This window comes from Theropithecus gelada, chromosome 1 (assembly GCF_003255815.1).
Source record: "Theropithecus gelada isolate Dixy chromosome 1, Tgel_1.0, whole genome shotgun sequence".
NCBI classification, from domain to species: Eukaryota; Metazoa; Chordata; class Mammalia; order Primates; family Cercopithecidae; genus Theropithecus; species Theropithecus gelada.
The window spans coordinates 58,526,866-58,546,486 of NC_037668.1; the positions used below are offsets into that span (position 1 = coordinate 58,526,866).

The 19,621-nt window shown below is 39.8% G+C and overlaps 1 protein-coding gene across 7 annotated transcripts in view; it reads right to left on the reverse strand.

The window, feature by feature from the left end:
* Positions 1-19,621, reverse strand: part of PUM1 (pumilio RNA binding family member 1) — a 137,494-nt gene that overhangs the window by 84,225 nt on the left and 33,648 nt on the right. For all 7 annotated transcript variants that reach the window (XM_025361479.1, XM_025361132.1, XM_025361215.1 and 4 more), the window contains exon 3: positions 14,129-14,197. In XM_025361479.1, coding sequence (XP_025217264.1) covers positions 14,129-14,197 — 69 coding nt within the window. The remainder of the gene's footprint in view (positions 1-14,128; positions 14,198-19,621) is intronic.

A 19,621-nucleotide genomic window follows, 5' to 3' on the forward strand; every position in this document is an offset into this window, starting at 1 on the left:
ATTCAAGACTAGCCTGTGCAACACAGTGAGACCCTGTCTCTTTAAAGAAATGAATAAGCAAGCAAGTAAGTTATAGCACAACAATGCAGGCTCACCAAAAATAGCCATAATGACTACACGTAATATTTATAAAATAACATTAAATTTTAAAAGTAAAATACAAAATTGTATATGTAAAGACTGCTTCTCCTCATGCATTCTTCCCTTTTGGATCAAGACTGGAAAGAAAAATAAAAGCAGAAGGGTGTTTGCTAGTGCACTGGGATTATGGATTACTTGTTTCAAAATATACTTTTGTTATGATTTTAAACTAATTTTCTAATAAATAAAAACTGAGAGTATGGTGGTCTGAAATCAATAAGGCCTATCTCTCAAGCAGATACATTTCACTTCAACATAATTTCTTTTTCTTTTTCTTTTTTTTTTTTTTGAGACAGAGTCTCGCTCTGTTGCCCAGGCTGGAGTGCAACGGCGCAAACTCAGCTCACTGCAAGCTCCGCCCCCCAGGTTCACGCCATTCTCCTGCCTCAGCCTCCTGACTAGCTGGGAATACGGGCACCTGCCACCATGCCCCACTAATTTTTTGTATTTTTAGTAGAGACGGGGTTTCACCGTGTTAGTTAGGATGGTCTTGATCTCCTGACCTTGTGATCTACCCGCCTCGGCCTCCCAAACTGCTGGTAATTACGGGCGTGAGCCACTGCGCCTGGCCACTTCAATGGAATTTCAAAAGGGCAAAAGTTAATAGCAATTTTAAGAAAAGAGCTCATGTCCTAAGTTTCAAACATTTTTAAGCAAGCTGATACAGGATTAGCATCCTTAACCCAAAAAAACGCAAAATTTGAAATGCTCTAAAATCCAAAACTTTTTGAGTGTCAATGTCACAGTCAAAGGAAATGCTCACTGGAGCATTTCAGATTTCATGTTTCTGGATTAGGCTCTTCAGCTAGTAACCATAATGCAAATATTCCAAAAATCAAAAAATTCCAAAACATTTCTGGTCCCAAGTATTTTGGGTAAGAGATACCCAACCTGTAATAAATTTCCAACTCATTTTGAAAATTGTTGCTTAAATAAGGAATATTAAAAATGTTCAGTGTTCCATCACAAGCCAGTTTTTTTTTTAACTAAAAATAAGTATATAAAGCAAAAAATTTTTAAGTTTTCACCTTCTCTTTCAGTGAAGGAATAAGATCTTCCAAATTCTCATTTCACATTTACATATATGTATATATTCATGGTATTAAAAATAATCTACATATAAGCAGAGTAAAGTGGATTACTTCCTGCATCCACTTTAATGTTACTCAATACTTACATGTAAAGATTATTTTTAAATGTTAAAATCTGTGTTCTCATTAATTTAATTCAAATCACCAAAAAAACCATCTAAGAATCAACATCTGCAATAATTTTCTTTGTATTTCTCTACTAGGTATCATCACAATCTGGCATGTAGTAATTACTGCTTAAAATTTTGATCCTACTGTTGCAACTGGTTACTACTGAAAACAGACTTCCATAGACATGGTGGTGTCTTAACAAAATACCTCTTTTGGCTGAAATCTAATATATTGCTTTTTAAAAAAGCAAACTTTAATCTGTTGCATAATTAACAGATTTTTTTATAATTATGCAGTATATAAATTAACAGATTTTTTAAAGGTTTTCCCAGGTTATTAAGTACCTTTTCTAAGCACTGTTAATACTTGTATCTAATGCCTTTAAATAACACTTCCACCACTAAGGATGAAATCAAGGAGACTGCAGAGTATAGGACAAGATGAGGTAATCTGATCTCTCTCCCACAACTGGGAAATCAACATTGCTTTTCTGACTATTGAAAAAATGAATTTCAGTATTTGAAGTACTTGCTGATGTCCAAAAGTACTACTTGCACATACCCTAAAACGCACAGCCTGCATTAGACACTACTGGAAAAAACAAAAAAAGCAGTAAAAGACATTCTTTGCCCTGAAGGAACTTAAAAGATTAAAAAGAAAAACCAGAGTCAAACGGACAAGTAATTTTAAGATAAGCACACTGCCTAATAGTGTAGTATAGACTGTTAGAATTCACAGCTTACTACAGATGAAGAAAGGAAGAGCAACCAACCACCAATAAAGAAATGAACCTGGGATAGGATGGTCAAGAACTATCTTAAAGAAGGGGACAGAATTTAGAGCAAGTCTGTCCAACCTGCAGCCCAGAACTGCTTTGAATGTGGCCCAATACAAAGTAATAAACTTGCTTAAAACATTATGAGATTTTATTTTGCAATTTTTTCTTTTTTTTTTTTTTTTAGTTCAGCTATCATTAGTGATTGTGTATTTTATGTCTGGCCCAAGATCACATTCTTCCAATGTGGTCCAGGGAAGCCCAAAGACTGGACAACCCTGATTTAGAGTGAGTGAGACGGTGCAAAGGACCTTCTACAATGAACAAAGGTAGGCAGAAGTGAAAGCAAGTGGAACAGGTGCCCACCTGGAAACTGGCCATCAACACAGGGTAGCAATAAGAAGAGGGTGAAAAATCACTAATGTCAGCTGCCAGTGAGACTAAAAAAAGCACCCCTAGGGCTTTAATCCAATAGGCAACAGGTAGTAACATTATAAAATTTATCTTTAAAAGATTGATCTGACAGTCCACCATAAAATGGGGTGAAGGAAAGCAAATGAATGTTGGGAGTCTAAGCAAAGAGGCCAATGTAGTAATCCAGACATGAAATGGTAAGAAAAGGAACTGCGGAAGTGGGTGCAAGGACAAAATTGCTGCTTAGATGTCTCTCAGCTTTCAAAGCAAGTTTTTTTTGTTTTGTTTTGTTTTGTTTTTTTAAGCTATATAATTTTACCAGGCGCATGGCTCACACCTGAATTCCCAGCACTTTGGGAGGCCGAGGCGGTGGATCACCTGAGGTCAGGAGTTCAAGATCAGCCTGGCCAACATGGTAAAATCCCACCTGTGCTAAAAATACAAAACTTATCTGGCTGTGGTGGTGCATGCCTGTAATTCCAGCTAGTTGGGAGGCTGAAGCAGGAGAATCATCTGAGCCTGGGAGGCGGAGGTTGCAGTGAGCCGAGATCTCGCCACTGCACTCAAGCCTGGATGACAGAGCGAGACTCCATCTCAAAAAAATAAAAATAAAAACAATTAAAGGCTGGCCAGGCATGGTGGCTCACACCTGTAATCCCAGCACTTTGGGAGGCTGAGGCAGGTGGATCACCTGAGGTCAGGAGTTCGAGACCAGCCTGACCAATGTGGTGAAACCCTGTCTTTACTAAAAATACAAAAAGTTGGCCAGGCGTCATGGCATGCACCTGTAGTCCCTCCTACTTGGGAGGCTGAGACAGGAGAATTGCTTGAACCTGGGAGGCAGAGGTTGCAGTGAGCCGAGATCATGCCACTGTAATCCAGCCTGGGCAACACAGAAAGACTCCAACTCAAAAAATTTTAAATCAAATAAAACAAAAGCTATATAATTTCAAAAGAGTCATTGCCTATTATGACGATTGAGAATGAATTCATTAGGTATACATAAGCCAGTCTATCACTGGAGTTCTTTTAATTAGGAATCTATTCTGCAGACAGCTGAGTGCAAAAGCTAAATGAAAACAGAATCCATTAAGTCTCCTGTGTGGTACATGAAGAAAAAGAAAATACAAAAATAAAAAATAAAAACACAAACAGATCCAAATCTGTACATATAGTATCAAAAGTTCAAGTTTTATGTATCCAAAGGGTATTGAGGCTGCCCTGAAGATCCACTGTAGGCTGCTGGGAGACAGTAAGAGCAAAAAGAGCAATCAAGTCAAGATAAGAATTTGGTAGATTTTAAATTTCAGGACAACCAGGCTGAGTGCGGTGGCTCATGCCTGTAATCCTAGCTCTTTGGGAGGCTGAAGCGGGCGAATCACTTGAGCCCAGATTTTCGAGACCAACCTGGCCAATATGGTGAAACGCTGCCTCTAGTAGGTACAAAATTAGCCAGGTGTGGTGGCAGGCACCTATAATCCCAGTCACTTGGGAGGCTGAGGCACGAGAATTTTCGCTTAAACCCAGGAGGTGGAGGTTGCAGTGAGCCAAGATAGTGCCACTGCGCTCCAGCCTGGGCAACAGAGCAAGCCTCTGTCTCAAAAACATAAATAAATAAACAAATTTTAGGACAACCACAAATTAGATATTAGATAGAATTGCTAACTTGATGACTACCATTAAACTTCAAAACGCACAGGGGTTTCCTGTTTTCTGCACACACCAAAGAACACAACCCTGTCTGGCTACGACTTCATCCTAGAAGCCAAGCACTTCAAAAGATATCATTCATACTTTCATAAAGCAAGTCCATTAAAGAACATTCAGAAATACTGTTAGCACCTTACACTCCATGTTATTTTGTCGTGAATTAACCTGAACAGGCTCCCATACACATGCCCTTCTGAATCTGAAAGTAAAGCTTTTTTTTTTTTTTTTGAGACGGAGTCTCGCTCTGTCTCCCAGGTTGGAGTGCAGTGGCCGGATCTCAGCTCACTGCAAGCTCCGCCTCCCAGGTTTACGCCATTCTCCTGCCTCAGACTCCCGAGTAGCTGGGACTACAGGCGCCCGCCACCTCGCCCGGCTAGTTTTTTGTATTTTTTAGTAGAGAAGGGGTTTCACCGTGTTAGCCAGGATGGACTCGATCTCCTGACCTCGTGATCCGCCCGTCTCGGCCTCCCAAAGTGCTGGGACTACAGGCTTGAGCCACTGCGCCCGGCCCAAGTAAAGCTTTCTTTATATCTTCCCATTTCGTTAATGGAAGACAGCCAAGAAATTTCTCTTCTCTACTATCTTCATAAAACCTGAGAGACTGACAGTAAAGTATGTTGATAAAATGATGAAATTCCCAGAGTGAATCAGGCTTTTCTGCATGATACAGGAACAGCATATAAGGGATGTTATATTATCCATAGGTTACCTATAAATAAGGTCACATGTTTTTATATATGAATAAACTACACGGTTTTTTTTTAGATTCAGAGAGCAAATGTGCAGGTTTGTTACATGGCTATAATATATTGTGTGACGCTGAGGTTTGGGCTTCAACTGAACCTGTCACTCAAATAGTGAACATAGTTACCCAATAAGTAGTTTTTCAACCCTTGCCTCCCTCCTTCCCTTACCCCTTTTGGAGTCCTCAGTGTCTACTGTTCCCTTCTTTATGTCTATGTGTACTCAATGTTTAGTTCCCACTTACAAGTGAGAACATGTGGTATCTGGATTTCTGTTCCAGTGATAACTCACTTAGGATAATGGACTCCAGCTGCAACCATGTTGCTGCAAAGGACATAATTTCATTCTTTTTTTATGGGTGTAGGTGTACCACATGTTCCTTATCCAATTCACTGTTGCTGGGCACCAAAGTTGATTCCACGTCTGTGCGATTGTGAACAGTGTTGCAATAAACATGCAAGTGCAAGTATCTTTTTGGTATAACAATTTGTTTTGATTATATGGTTTGATCTATAGCATAACCACATTCATTTTATAATAGGTCTTCACTTTAATAATTACATATTACAGTACTTGCGAACCCAGTATACAAAAGATAAGCTCCAGACCCCTCAGGATACTGTAAAGTTCACAAATACAATGATGAAAACATCTAGATTGCTTCATGACCCCCTCACATCCCCAAAGCAGGAAGCAAACAGCCCGACTGAGATAACAAAGAATAATCTGCATCAAGATGGGACCAAATACTCTAATGAACCCACACCCAGTCAGCCTCAGGGTATTTTAAAAGTTTTGATCTGACAAGACAAAGATCTCAGTATGGACAAGTTCCCCTTTTCCTTCACTATAGGAAATACATATTTCATAAATATGCCTGCTATGTATATAGGGAATACAACACAAAAAATAAACGTTTGCTACATGCTTCACTACAATGAGAACCACATCATATACTAATTAATCAAAATACAATGTATTTGCTTTGATGTTCTGGTTCCTTATCAGCAAGGTTACAGTAACCAAGAAGGAATTACACACAACATAGTTTAATACTAGCTTGAGAAAGCAATGTAACAAAAGTAATTCTATTTTTCTAAACATCATTATGTCTGGTTACTGTATATATAATGAGGATATGTTTCTGTGCTCCAACAGATGGCCCAGAGAAAGTACTATCGATCAGTAACAACAATATTAAACAAAAGATCCTTTATTTAAAAATGCCTTTATACATCGGATTTAATTTGGATAACAGCACTGCTGATTTATTGTTTGTATTCTACACTCTATTTTTGCAAAAGTAGCTAATGAATAGCTTTTAAATGTATATATTTGCAGACAGCCTGAATATATGCTTTCAGTTTTGTCTGTTCCTTATTCTCTCCTTCTACACCCCAACATCCCCGAGGATAAAAAAGTCATGTGAACAGAAAATACAACCAATATTTACTAAATTGAACTGAGCTCCCTTGGGGGAATAGATAGGGATACCAATTTCTGATGTAAAAGGAAAAGTAAAAAGGAACCCATGCTTAGGAAAAAATATTTACTGATATATGATTCTTTCAATACAATATATTTAGCAGCTACTGTTTACAAAGCACATTATTAGCTGAAGCCCCACCCTCAACAAACTTTTATATGAGAAAAAAGAAAACATCACCGTATATACACGAATCATTATGTATAAAACTGGGCTATGACTGTTGAAACAGTACTTGAAGTCCAGTATGCAGAAGATAAAGCCCAGATCATCATTTGTATCATCTCTGTAAGAATACTACAAATCACTTGCTACTTGAATTCCCCTTCACAGCTTCTAACGGGGGGGGAGCAAAAAAGCTTTAATAGGGGAGCTGATAGCTGAAGCTAAATTTTGAATAAGTAGACTCTGAATATGCAGAAACCAACCAGAAAAATTCAGGATTTGAGTAGTAAAAGATCTGGGTTCAAACAGTCTTAATGATTACATTAACCTCTCTAATCTTTGTTCACCTCATCTTAAAAAAAGGGCACCATAATATTGCAGGACCACTGTAAAAACTGTAACATACATGAGGTGATTAGCAAAGTTCTGCGAAAATTGTATACACTCAATATTTTGTAGCTACTATTACTTCCGAGCCTAGAAAAAAAACAGAATTTGAAGATAATCCCCATCTTGACACTTAAGAATTTAGCTGGAGTCATTTAACCTTAGGGTTCATTCTGCTCATCTAAAAAAAATGGGAATAATACCTCTCAAAAACCTATTGGGAGAATCATATGGATAATGATATCATATAGATCATTATATTGAAAAGTGTTACTGTTTATTATAGTCTTCCCTCCAATAAAGCATGCTAATATGGATAAAAGAGTCAAAGGAGGTTGATGAAAGGGAAGAAATTTAATGAAGACAAAGTAAGCAGCATGTGGATCTTCTGCTGCAAACATATGATATGCTGCATTCAAACATTCCAAGACAGCTTAACATCTACACACAGTAGTAGGTTCCTGGTCTTCCCAGTGCAGGTCAGAAGACAGATAGAAGAATGGGTGGGGTTTGTGCTTTGGTCTCAAAGTCAGGACTGACCTGGGAACCATGTTCAAAATGTCAAATATGACCACATTTCCAGGGTTAGAAAACACCTTCTCCTATCTCGTTCCTCAAAGTGCCCAATCCCAATCCAAAAATTATTATTTTGGGTCCCAGGAGCTTCCTCAAACAATAATGATAAAAAGGTCACTTTATCTCTAGCAGTCATTAACCTAATATAAGCCATTTACCAAGATCTTCTTCCTCCAGGCCACTTGGTGTGGCTAGCAGTTTCTTCTAAAATAAACATTTCCTTTTAAGAGTAAGATGTCAAAAAAAAAAAAAAAAAAGCCCAAAAAGTTAAGGGAACTAGGGTGTTTTTACTATTACTATTGTACTTGAAAGTTACATTTTGGCCAGACGCAGTGGTTCACGCCTGTAATCCCAGCACTCTGGGAGGCCAAGGCAGGTGGATCACTGGAAGTCAGGAGTTTGAAACCAGCCTGGCCAACATAGTGAAACCCTGTCTCTACTAAAAAAATATATATATACAAAAATTAGCTGGGCATGGTGGCACACACCTATAGTCCCAGCTACTTGGGAGGCTGAGGCAGGAGAACTGCTTGAACCCAGGAGATTGAGGTTGCAGAGAGCTGAGATCGCACCACTGCACTCCAGCGTGGGCGACAGAGTGAGACTCCATCTCAAAAAAAAAAAAAAAAGAAAAGAAAAGAAAAAAAGCTACATTTTGAGGAAAAAGGGGAATTAATTACACTGCTTGGTCAGATATTTTTATATTAATATACCTCAAGGTATTATTAATTTTTCATCCCTTCAGCAAGAAAGTCTATATGATTTTGCTGATAGACATCTTCCCAAAATTCAATCCATTTTGGAGTCAACTACGTTGCTTTTATGGCATCCTAATTGCAAGGAACAGCCAGTGTCAAGGTAGCCCTCCCAAAGCTGTGGATTCTAGAAGTACTTTTAGCTATTCAAAAGTCTCCAATTCTATTGAGACACTGTTTGCCATAATGGAAAGATGTGGAAAAAAATTGAACAGATTTAGTCTCCATACTAGAGTCAGGCTAATACTTGCCCTGACTCCAGTACTACCATCCCACGAACTCTCATGGACACTTACAAATGTCTTGGGCAGCTGCAGACAGTGAATAAGTCACTTTAAAGAACCCAATGAGGCCAGGCGCAGTGGCTCACGCCTGTAATCATAGCACTCTGGGAGGCTGAGGCAGAGAGATCACAAGGTCAAGAGAGACCATCCTGGCAAACGTGGTGAAACCCTGTCTACTGAAAATACAAAAATTAGCCGGGCGTGTGGTGGCACACATCAGCCACTCAGGAGGCTGAGGCAGGAGAATCACTTGAACCCAGGAGGCAGAGTTTGCAATGAGCCAAGATTGCGCCACTGCACTCCAACCTGGTGACAGAGCGAGACTCTGTCTCCCCCCCACCAAAAAAAAAAAAAAAAACAACAACAATGAAAAGTTACAAAATCTCTAAATCACAGGGGGAAAGTCAAAAAAGCCAGAACAATTCCTCTTTTCTATCTTTTTTAAGAAAGAAACAAGGGCAAGCTCTCAGAATCTTAGACCTGAAAAGGTCCTGGGAAATTATCTAGTTCAACATCTTTATCTTACGGGTAGAAAAAAGTAAGTCCAAAGAAGATAATGTTTGAACCTCGGCTCTAAGAAGTTGTGGTGTCAGAGTTCTGGCCCAATCCAATGCTACCTCTAGCCCACCAAATTTTGCCTTTCTTTGGATTAAAGCTCACCCAAATCACTATCAAATTCCTCCCTCTGCCATTCTGCTATCCCACACCTATGGATCAAGTACTATATAATGTCTAATGAGAATATAAAGCTACAATTTAAATACATCTCAAGTTATCCTAATTCCTGTGAAGAAGGTAGGATTCGTTATCACTCTATACACAGAAGCACTTTCTAGATTTCCTTTGTCAGGTTGACAAACTTGTTATAATCAAGGGTATGTTTTTCTATGCTTCAGCTTTCTAAGACAAAGATGAAGACTCACATATCTAAATACAATTCATTTGTTGTAGAAATAAGCTAGTATTCACTACTATTTTAACTTCCCTGGAAGCTGTCAAGTTTACTACACATAAAACATTAAAGAATCTTAAGGGAAAAAAAGGTCCTTGATTTTTAAAAGTTAAAAAACCAATTATGCGAACAAAGTACCTTTCTGTCAAACTCTCAAAGTACTTTCCAACTACAACTTCTCTCTTTTTTAAAAATCCATCCTTTTCTAGGTCATGAACAGTAACAATGCTGCCAACCTACAGGTGGAGCAAACAGGTTATGCAAGATCATAAATCAAACCAATTTAGAAATAGAGCCCAGAAGCCCAAGGTCAGTGAGCCTTCCTCTGTACTACAAACATCTTTTTCTAGGATCCTTGATTAATGGACTGATCTCTTGATATGCAAATAAAATCTGCTAAAGTATGTGCCTTTAAACTTTTCAGGGCTTTAAGCCAAATGAAAGGGGCTAACAAGGAAAGTAGACAAAACATTTTTAAATAATTTGTGGCCCTGATCCTAACATATTTTCCTATCTTCTTTTTTATATGAGCTTTGTAGAATAGGAGGCACATAAAGCACTTGTACTATGAGTCCTTCAGCTAAGAACAGCTTGGAGAGTGATATTTTAAGTAGTCACTTCTTAGCAAGATTTCTTCTAAGAAATACTCTAAACCTTTCAAAGTGACACCAAGAGGCCAACAGTGGCTTTGAAGAAAAAAAAGTAACAAGAGCCAACCAGCACTAACTTTAACTACTAGAAATCAATTACTTTGAAGGGAACCAATTCTATTTGAATTCTAAAGACTCCATACATTCTTTACATAACTAGCGTTTACCCTAGACTCACACAGATGCACAAGCACATAGGTGCCCACACAGCCACAAAAAAAAAAAAAAAAAAAAAAAAACAAATAACTGAAACGAAGATACTGTGCCTGGCTTAAAAGTCATGCAATTTACGTCTAGTGTTTATATGGGTAAATACTGGTTTGTTTTTTGTCTTTTTTTTTTTTCTTTGAGACGGAGTCTCACTCTGTCGTCCAGGCTGGAGTGCAGTGGCACTATCTGGGCTCAGTGCAACCTCCACCTTCTGGGTTCAAGTGATTTTCCTGCCTCAGTCTCCCAAGCAGCTGGGACTACAGGCGCACACCATCACACTCAGCTTATTTTTGTATTTTTAGTAGAGGTGATCTGCCCACCTCGGCCTCCCAAAGTGCTGGCATTCCAGACGTGAGCTACCGCTCCTGGCCAGTAAATACTGTATTTATACACACTCCCTCTCAGAGATATTTTATTGCTAAAAAGGAAGAAAATTTAATGAAGTTAAATTTTTTATTATAAAAGCTTATTTTCTGCCAGGCACGGTGGCTCACACCTGTAATCCTAGCACTTTGGGAGGCCGAGGCGGGCGGACTGCCTGAGCTCAGGAGTTCAAGACCAGCCTGGGCAACACAGTGAAACCCTGCTCCTACTAAAATACAAAAAAAAAAATTAGCCGGGCATGGCAGCGTGCACCTGTAGTCCCAAGCTACTCAGGAGGCTGAGGCAGGAGAACTGCTTTAACCTGGGAGGCAGAGGTTACAGTGAGCTGACATTGTGCCACGGCACTCTAGCCTAGGCAACAGAGTAAGACTCTGTCTCTTTAAAAAAAAAAAAAAAAAGAAAAAGTTTATTTTCATTTTTTCTTTTGTGCTGTTCTCACGTTGCTGCAAAAAAACCTCTCTTAATCTGTACCTATCCAAAGCCTAAACTAGAAGATGCTTTTTATTTATTATTATTTTTTTTGAGACTCTTTGAGACGGAGTCTCCCTCTGCCGCCCAGGCTGGAGTACAGTGGCCGGATCTCAGCTCACTGCAAGCTCCGCCTCCCGGGTTCACGCCATTCTCCTGCCTCAGCCTCCCGAGTAGCTGGGACTACAGGCGCCCGCCACCTCGCCCGGCTAGTTTTTTGTATTTTTAGTAGAGACGGGGTTTCACCGTGTCAGCCAGGATGGTCTCGATCTCCTGACCTGGTGATCTGCCCGTCTCGGCCTCCCAAAGTGCTGGGATTACAGACTTGAGCCACCGCGCCCGGCCGAAGATGCTTTTTAAGGAATATGTCTCCTCCTCCATTAAAGTCTAAATAGTCCTGTCAATAATGATTCCCTCCTTCTCTGAACACCAACCATACATAGAAAAAAATTTGCTCTTTCTGTTTATATGTATATTCATTGTTTCCTCAACTAGCTAATAAAAGAATTCCTTGAATAAAGAAACCTCATTCCACACTTAGGAAATGTTTAACCTCTCAATTATTTTACAGATATTAACTTCATTTACCCTAATTAAGGGCACATGCTTTGCAGTGGGAGGAAGCCAGGGAAGAATCCTATCACTTACTAGATGTGTTACCCTGGGCAAATTATTTCGTCTCTCTTGGACTTTTTCCTTATCCAGATAATAGAACTGTCCTCATAGAGTTATTAATCAGATAATGCATAAGAACCCCTTAGCATCTACCTATGGTTGATAAATGGTAGTTGTTACTGTTACTTGTGAATAGTGGGGAAAGGAAGAATGACACAGCATTACTAATGGAATATACTGTTTTGTTATTAACATATGCCTATATCCATGCCCGAGGAATTATACACATATACCCCAAAAAAAAAAAAAAAAAAAAAAAAGCAAGCATTTCTGGAAGAAGAAAAAAAATGATAAAAAAGAATTTAACACTGTCAACTTGTCATTTAAATAAACTTTACCCTCTAGTGAAATTGCTTGCTATTCAATTAAAATTAGGCATTCGTCCAGCCTGGGTGACAGAGTGAGACTCCGTCTCAAAAAAAAAAAAAAAAAAAAAAATTTAGCATTCGGTGATTATAAACTGTTGCTCACAAAACAATAATAGGGCATTATTCTTATTTTGTATCATTAATTTTTTTAAAAGGAAAACAGGCTGGACACAGTGGCTCATGCCTGTAATCTCAACACTTTGGGAGGCCAAGGCAGAAAGATCACTTGAACTCAAGACCAGTCTGGACAACATAGTGAGACTCTGTTTCTATTTTTATAAAAAATTCAAAAAAGAAAGAAAAACAACCTGGAATTGGATTTTTGGTGGAATACACCAGGTTAGAATTACAGGAGTAAGAAAGACAATAAACATAGTTTCTCTTTCTATGCTTAATATCCAACAAATACGTTAACTTTCTGTTCAAATCTGCTCCAAAAACTTAGTGACAAAGTCTTTTAGACTTTCTAAACCATACAGGGTTTATTGATTTGCATTGTGTCAGTGACAGGCACAGGAAATACAAGGACATCTCCCAATCATCTCCTAAAATTCTAGGAGGAAAACAGACCAAAAATGTATGAACTCAAGATGATAGGACACTGGACTCTGTGGCCACAAGACGATTCAGAAAGTTAGAAACAAAATCCTATAACAAAGAAAGCAAGAATCTCAGTTTAGACATCAACAATTTTTAACTATTCACTGCCTAACCACAAAGGCAATCAAGGAATATTTGCTTCAAACTCAGAAGTGTAATTATCCTAATTTTGACCTCAGAACCTAGCACAGTGCCTGGGGATCAAATATTTGCTAAATCACAGGACAAATGTATCTAATAAATGGTATAAATGAGGACCGTAGAATAAAGTAATTCTCCCTCTTGTGAAACATTAAAATCAATGTAGGAGCTATCAAATGTTAGATACACAAAAAATGAAATGGAAGAGAAAACCTAACGTTACTTTCCAGAACAAGAAAGCCACAACAAATACCACTTGTGGGTCTGTGGTATTTTAAGTAGTTAATTCAAACTGTATATTCTATCTTTGTCATCAATACATGCTTATTGTCACAGCTAGAATAGCCAGCAGTTGGCTACATGTTAATATCTATACTCCCCTTCCTTTTTAAGACTTATGGCAACCTTCTCTATTGATGCAATGGATAAAAGTAAATTTTGTTTCTGCAAATTTTAAACATTACAATCAAAGCAAAATTCTTATTTCTGAATTTCCTGTAAGGTATGACTAGCTCAGGTCTCTACCTTCCGTAATTCCTCCACCAGAAACCTAACAACTTCCTTTTCACAATGGAGCTCTAAACAACTTCCTCAAAAAAGGCACTACTCTAAAAATAGGTTACTGACATTTTCTGATTAGTAAGCCAATCTAAGACTCCCTTTGCCATAGACGGGGGGGGGGGGGGGAACCTAGCCACTGGAAAATGAGGCAAAGGTTGGCCTTTAATTTAATGCATATAAAATTAAAATACTTCTTAAGCTTTTAATGACTCGATTTATAGCTGACATTAATATTCAATAATTTATGCTCACATTTTGGCTACTTTGTTTTGCTTTTAAGACATTAGGTTATGGTTAACATTCTTCTTTTAATGACATAGTTTTGGCAAAATTCTCCAGCATCCTGTCCCTATCATGAGAATGGCAACAAGGAAAAGCAAGCACATATTTCTGGAGACTAGATTTGGACACATTTGATGAAAGACAACTCCAACCTTCCCTTAAAAACAACCCACTTTTCTGACACACCAGTTCACTTACCTCTCCCATCGCTCTTCCCTCCAGAGCAAGTGCTTGAAAATCATGATTCAGTTCATCCATGGAACGCACCTATTGTTTAGAATAGAGATGGAAAAATCTTCAAGTCAGCATCTTGAATTTTACATACACATTACACACAACTGAAAATTTATTCTATGCTAACTTTCAGACATTGGCAAAGACAATAGCAATGATCAAGCGACGGAGATTAAACATTCACCTACCTTTAAGCATCAGGGTTCAGCAATGACCCCTACTTTCTCCCCTCCCATTCCCTTTTATTTTCAAAACATGAAAAGCACAAAATCCAAATAAATGAAAAAGCAAATTCCATCAAGAGAATTATGTTAGCTATTTTTCATACTTTTTAATTTAATAAGTAAAGACCAACATGCTGAAGAGCAATGATGTCTTCAAGATGACTATGTGACCTGATGAGTCAAAAGATCATGGCTCCTCCCCAGTTGTGAATAGTTAAGTTAAAGTAGGGAGTGCATTTGCTCCAATCCACTATTTTTCTTTGGTAAACCTCAGGAAAGGGGGGGATGCAAACCCTATAATGAAGTATATCCCAATATTTCTCCACATTGGGAGATCCCTGGGATTCCCCAAACCTCATATCCAGGGGGAGAAAATAACGTGTCACAAGAATCCCTCCAAACCTTATTCATTGTTAAATGTAATCCTACCTACAGCATAACAATCTCTTTAGGCTTCCATTTACCTACCTATCTCCAAAGTCATTCCTACAAGGTAGTAACATCAAGGATGATGTGTGAAATAGATTATTCAAAACAGTTATAATTCAACTAGTTTACTGGTTTTCTCTGTTATAAGCAGCAAGCTGTTTCTGCTGCCTGAGGTTAGAGTCACTACCCATCCCCAGGCAAGGGATTCAAGAGTACATTCCTTTATTTATTAAAGACGTAGGCTCCCAGCCTGGGGAACATGGCAAAATTGCCCTCTCTACAAAAAGTATAAAAATTAGTTGGGCTGTGGTGGCACACATCCAGATACTCAGGAGGCTGAGGTGGGAGGATCACATAAGCCCAGGAGCTAGAGGCTGCAGTTAGCCGTGATCGCACCACTGCACTCCAATCTAGGTAACAGAACGAGATCCTCTTAAAAAAAAAAAAAAAAAAAGGCTGGACGCGGTGGCTCAAGTCTATAATCCTAGCATTTTGGGAGGCTGAGGCGGGAGGATCACTTGAGGTCAGGAGTTCGAGACCAACCTGGCCAACATGGTGATATCTACAAAAAAATACAAAAATTAGCCAGGCATGGTGGCAGACACCTGTAATCCCAGGAGGTTGAGGTGGGAGAATCACTTGAAGCCGGGAGGCAGAGGTTGCAGTGAGCCAAGATCACGCCATTGCACTCCAGCCTGGGCGACAGAGCGAGATTCTGTCTCCAAAAAAAAAAAACAACAATGTTGACTACCTGAAGCAGGAGTTTCTCTCAAACTCCTCCCTCTGATCTCCACTACCTTCCAATGTCAGTTTACAATTTCTACCACTGGATAAACGTAAAGAGAGTCAAGTTAGGGCCAAGCAATGAGAGAAGAGTATCGAGAACATGAGCCAGAATACAGTTAAGAGAATCAGTTTAAGAATTTTATTTGAGGCAAGATCACTAAAGCTCAGGAGTTCAAGACCAGTATGGGCAATAAAGTACTCCGTCTCTACAAATAAAACTTTTAAAAATAAAAATAAAAGAGCCAGGCATAGTGATGCACGCCTATGGTCCCAGCTACTCCAGAGGCTGAGGCTGATAGCCTGCACCTGGGCAGTCGAGGCTCCAGTGAGCGGAAATCAAGCCACTACACTCCAGCCTGGGTGAGACCGGCTCCGGAAAAAAAAAAAAAAAAAAAGGAATTTAATTAACATGCTGCCTAGCTGCCTATACATTACATCACTAAGAATCTTAACTGTCAGAACTAACACTGCATAAAGATACAGTTGCATTATTGTTTTCAATCATATATTTTTAAAACCCACAGCCAATACTATGGTACAAATGAGACACACTGTATCACTAAGATACAAAAGATTGGGAATGCTCACTGAACACTGAAATTTATAAAACTCAGAGTAAAATTCAGTTAGTTACATGAGCACAAAGAGGCAGACAAGGCTTATAATATTGTGGTGTTTCAAAAAGGCCCTGAAACAGGAGCTATGATCATCTTACACAGTATTTACATTATTTAGATGAGCACAATAAATAGACTCCTAAACTGTATATAATAAAAATAAAGGAGTGTAGGGAGGATGAAGACAGGATGTTCGTTGGGAACTCTACAAATGTTATATGAAATGATAAACCTTTAGGCCAGCATTAACATTGACAAAGCATGTAAATCAAATGCACAAAGCTCTGTATCTAGCTCTTTCTGTGGAATCTAATTATACATTTAAATAGAGCTAGGCATTTCTTGGAAATCCAAAATCTACAAATACAGTTTCAACCAGAAATATTGAAAATTCTATTTATATGTCCCAAGGAAACTAAGTAGGAAAAATAAGAAAAAAAGTATGTGCTGTGCATATTTATGTAGCCATCACAACAATCTCATAGTGATTATTCCCATTTTAGAGATTAGGAAATTTAGGCCGGGCGCGGTGGCTCAAGCCTGTAATCCCAGCACTTTGGGAGGCCGAGACGGGTGGATCACGAGGTCAGGAGATCGAGACCATCCTGGTGAACATGGTGAAACCCCGTCTCTACTAAAAAATACAAAAAACTAGCCGGGCGAGGTGGCGGCGCCTGTAGTCCCAGCTACTCGGGAGGCTGAGGCAGGAGAATGGCGTGAAACTGGGAGGCGGAGCTTGCAGTGAGCTGAGATCCGGCCACTGCAACTCCAGCCCGGGAGACAGAGCGAGACTCCGTCTCAAAAAAAAAAAAAAAAAAAAAAGAGATTAGGAAACTTATCCTCCGAGAAATGCCTTCTCCAACCATTGTTAAGTAGGGAAGAGCACAGGAGGAAACTAAGGCTCAGAGCACTTAAATGGCACTGCCAGGATCTTAATCCAAGTCTTCCAATTTAAAGTTCAAGGCTCTTTCTGTGCCACCAGGCTGCCCCCGGCAGTCAAAGGAAGTTCCCACCTCCAGTACTCTATTACTTTACTAGATAAAACTGCTGTCAGTTTCTGCTGTGGGTTTTGATGAATGCGCTCTCTTGGTCTTGCCTTTGCTTTTCACTATCTCTTCCCCTACGTTCAAAACTTGCTCATCCTGCCCTTGTAGCATTTTCCATTCCTTTCTACACTATCTTCCTGCCACCATTCTCTTTCACCATTTATCTACGCTCTCTTGATGTGTGCACTCTCTCTCCCTGTCTCCCCCAGCCCTCTCTCTCTGTCTGGTCTCCTCTCTCCCTCTCTCTTTCTCTCTACTCACCCTCCCCTCTTTCAGGGTATCTCTCTCTGCCTCATTTATACAAGAACCACACTCTTTCCCTATCCCTGTATACCACCCTCCTGCCCTACCTCTTATAGTCAATTGTTGAGAAAGTAGGCTCAATTTCTAAGAGTTTCACTAGTGCAGAAACTCCACTTTAAACCATTCACCCACGTTGACTACATGAGATAAACCAAGTCATTCGCTCACAAAAGTTTTTAACTATTTGGGAACTTATATATTTATACTGGGAGCTGTATTTTGTACAATCACAGGCACAGGGCAGACTCTCCAGACAAAATTCTTCCTAGGAAACAAATTACTCAGAAAAAGATGTTCAGGAATCAAGAGAAACCAAAGAATGAAGGCACTGTAAGAAATATTTGTAAGAAATATTTTAGAAAAGTGAAGTATTTTCCATGATAAACGAGAAAAGCTAGCTGTCAATTATAATTAGAGTAAATGCTCCCATCAAGGTAGAATAAGCCTTTCAAGTTTCTTCTACACTTCCCTTTTCTCTAGAAATCTATTTGAGTGTCAGGTTAATGTTTTGTTTTGTTTTGTTTTTTGAGACTCTTGCTCTGTCGCCCAGGCTTGAGTACAGTGGCGTGATCTTGGCTCACTGCAACCTCCGCCTCCCTGGTTCAAGTGATTCTCCTGCTGCAGCCTCCCAAGTAGCTGGGACTACAAGCGCATGCCACACCACACCTGGCTAATTTTTGTGTATTTTTAGTAGAGATGGGGTTTCACCATGTTGGTCACGCTGGTCTCAAACTCCTAATTTCACATGATCCACCCAACTCCCTAAGTGCCGGCCTCCCTAAGTGCTGGGATTACAGGCATAAGCCACCGCACCAGGCCCTAATTTCTAGTACTATTTACTAATTCCTTTTTTGCTTTTGCAAAATATCTCCCCTCGACGTCCCCCCCAGCCCCCGCCTCACACCCCCTTTCAACTGATTGACCTTATCTATCTCCTCTGGTTTCACAAAACCATTTCCTACTTTTCTCTTTGGGCCACTTGCCAAAAATGTGTAACTTCCTCATCCCAACCCAGGCTTTCTCTGCTGCTGCTCCTCCCAATAAAGGCATCTCCCACTCCCTTTACTAAAGAGGTGAAGTGAGCTGACAACTTTAGTGCCTAACCTAACTCTATATTCCATTCTTCATCCCACCCAAGGCTATCATCCATATACATAATCTGCACTTCTGAGCTTCTTCCCATTTCCAGATCTCAGAACTTTCTTCTGTAATTCTCAATACCTGCATTCTTTTTCAAACATGGATTCTGCCCTAACCAGAACCATAATTTAGCACACTGAGTTGGTATTTTACCACATAGGATATTATAAAATCAAAACAGAGAGCTGGATGCAGTCTCGTCCACCTGTAGTTTCAGCTACTCAGGAAGCTCAGGTAGGAGGACTGCTTGAGCCCAAGAGTTCAAGGCTGCAGTGTACTACGACTGTGCCCGTAAACAGATGTCACATTCCAGCCTGGGCAACACAGCAATTTGAAGCTGCAGTGAGCCATGAGCACACCACTGCACTCCAGCCTGGGCAAGAGTGGGATCCTGTTGTTTTTTTTTTTAAAGGTTTTTGGGCCAGGCTCAGTGGCTCAAGCCTGTAATCCCAGCACTTTGGGAGGCCGAGACGGGCGATCACGAGGTCAGGAGATCGAGACCATCCTGGCTAACACGGTGAAACCCCGTCTCTACTAAAAATACAAAAAATTAGCCAGGTGAGGTGGCGGGTGCCTGTAGTCCCAGTTACTCGGGAGGCTGAGGCAGGAGAATGGCGTGAACCCGGGAGGCGGAGCTTGCAGTGAGCTGAGATCCGGCCACTGCACTCCAGCCCAGGCGACAGAGTGAGACTCCGTCTCAAAAAAAAAAAAACAGGTTTTTGCTCAAATAGACAAACCTGGAACTACATTACCACATTCTGGAAAATGAAAAATTAAAAGCATCACTTTACAAATCTTTTGGCATGTGCCTGTAGTCCCAGCTACTCGTGAGGCTAAAGCAGGACTGCTTGAGCCCTGGAGATGGAGGTTGCAATGAGCCAAGATCATGCCACTACACTCCTGCCTGGGCCA